The sequence below is a fragment of the Sphaeroforma arctica genome (genome assembly GCF_001186125.1).
Source record: "Sphaeroforma arctica JP610 unplaced genomic scaffold supercont1.4260, whole genome shotgun sequence".
NCBI classification, from domain to species: Eukaryota; class Ichthyosporea; order Ichthyophonida; genus Sphaeroforma; species Sphaeroforma arctica.
This window is the reverse complement of record NW_014036298.1, coordinates 1-2,597: the sequence shown is the minus strand read 5'-3', so window position 1 is coordinate 2,597 and position 2,597 is coordinate 1. Positions and strand designations below refer to the sequence as shown.

Below are 2,597 nucleotides of genomic sequence, written 5' to 3'. Positions count from 1 at the left end.
ATACAAGCACGCACAGGCACGCAAAAGCCCGATGACATGCATTAATCTTAGTGTTGCACTTGAACAAATTTCATAGTCTTTGATTTTGAGATTCCAATCCCGCTGCTCTCAGCGCATAGAAATGGGTTTGGCTGTTAACTCTGAAAATAACAAAATGTAAATCATGTACAAACTGCATACTCTTCATTCGGCTGTATCTTAGATATGTATATACCGCACATATCTCAGATATGTATTTGCCTACACAGTCCAGCTCATAGAAGTACATACCCTTGTGACATGTCTTTGTTTCAGGCTGCTTTGTCAATGGTTCTGGAGATGCACCGACTGTCATCGTCGGCCGTGCAGAAGTTCATGTCAGATGACATCAGGAAGAGGTCGTCTGAGCATACGTATGTACTGTAATTGATACGTCTAGGTGCTTGTTTTATACTATATTCGTATATCTGTGTGTAGTCTAGGTGCTTGTTTTCTACTATATTCGTATACATGTGGGTAGTCTAAGGTACATGTTTTCTCCTATATCCATATATCTGTGTGTAGTCAAAGGTACATACTTTCTACTATATCCATATTCAAGTATGTTGTGGCGATTGGAAGTAGTCTATCTACCATCCTCAGGGCGTACGTATATGTTAATATGTTATTTCTCATAATATCTTGCCTTGATTTACATCAGGCATTGGGTCAGACTTTGTATTACCTATTGCAAAGTGCATGCCTAATATTACATATGACTTCTCCGCCCCGATTTGTAGTTCCGGAAATGACTTGGATTTTGGCATTTCAGGGTTTAATTTCCCACCGTCGCAGTTCCAATTGCATCTGCAACATATGCATCCCCCCTTCTTGCCCTTCCAGTACTACCAGCTGCTGGAACACAACCACTTCACCAAGGACAGGTAAAACCACACACGCACACACACGTATATATATATATATATATATATATTCGCATATATTCGCATATATTGATTGCTTATGTATACGCATGTGTGCAATATGCATGTTTCATGTGTCGTCTTGCCAGCACGTTTGCTTAGGCTCTGCATGTCGAATAGATGAATGCCTGATTGATGCCATATACATCTTCATGCCGAGACAGGGGTCAATATGTGTGTACATTCATGTATATATGTATATATGTATGTATGTATACATATATGAACAGATGGTTGTTTTATAATATATATATATATATATATATGTACGTGTACCTGCATTTGCTTACATATATACGTATGTGTGCCACTTGTATATATCTGCACGTATATATTCATATATGAACAGATAGGAGTTTTTATAAATAATAATTTTGTATGCGTTACTGAGACTGTCGCATGCTGCGTACTTATCTCTCTACATAACATAACATAACCCCTTGATCAAGGATCACCCAAACATCCATGTGTTATAGTCACTCAAAATATCATAGCCCCTTGATTAAGGATCACTCATACATCCATGTGTTATAGTCACTCATCATTACATGACCCCTTGAGTAAGGATCAGCCATACATATATTTGTTATAGTCACTCAACATAACATAACTCCTTAATTAAGGATCACCCATACATTCATGTGTTATTGTCACTCAACATAGCATAACCCCTTGATTCAGGATCACCCAAACATCCATGCGTTATAGTCACTCAACATAACATAACCCCTTGATTAAGGATCACCCATACATCTATGTGTTATTGTCACTCAACATAACATAACCCCTTGTTTAAGGATCACTCATACATCCATGTGTTATAGTCACTCATCATTACATGACCCCTTGAGTAAGGATCACCCATACATATATTTGTTATAGTCACTCAACATTACATAACCCCTTGAGTAAGGATCACCCATACATCTATGTGTTATAGTCACTCAACATAAAATGACCTCTCGATCAAGGATCACCCATACATCCATGTGTGATCGTCACTCAACATAACATGACCCCTCGATCAAGGATCACCCATACATCCATGTGTTGTCGTCGCATACTTCCCGTTAGATTACATGAGCGATTGGTAGGCCTGGGCGTCACCCTATGTTGTATACCTGTACTCACTTATGACATGAATGTCACAGGATATGTCTCTCCCTATCTGCATACTCACACACACCACATATGTCTGTAACTCCTCAGATTCTTCCCATTAGAATACATAGTCGCACTCACACACCCCACGTATGTCTGTAACTCCTCAGATTCTTCCCATTAGAATACGTAGTCGCAGTGCTGGCTCTGGACTCGCCCTATGAGGTGACTGAGACAACGGACATCCGGGACATTATATCCTACTACAAGACTATGGGTGTGGACTACGATAAGGTGCACACGACGGCCCTCGAAAAGTACACCCGACTCCACAGAGAGGTGTGTTTAACATTCAGCCAATCATATACAGAGCAAATAGAGAACATGTGGCAATACTCACACCATTACCACACACTCCCGTTGGTGTCGATAGTGTACGTTGTATATACCAATTGTGGAGAAACTTGATTGATGGGTTATACATATAATTATATATATATATATATATATATATTATGTGTGTGTGTGTGTGGTGGGTGGGTGGTGTGTAGTAGT

General features: G+C 39.5%; 1 protein-coding gene across 1 annotated transcript; it reads left to right on the top strand.

The window, feature by feature from the left end:
* Window positions 1–279: 279 nt before the first annotated feature.
* On the top strand, window positions 280–2,381 carry SARC_14183 (hypothetical protein; the record flags this gene model as incomplete). Its single annotated transcript, XM_014291684.1, has 3 exons — window positions 280–392; window positions 759–902; window positions 2,213–2,381. Coding segments are annotated over 3 exons (426 nt in total), but the record flags the coding sequence as incomplete, so codon positions are not given.
* Window positions 2,382–2,597: the final 216 nt, after the last annotated feature.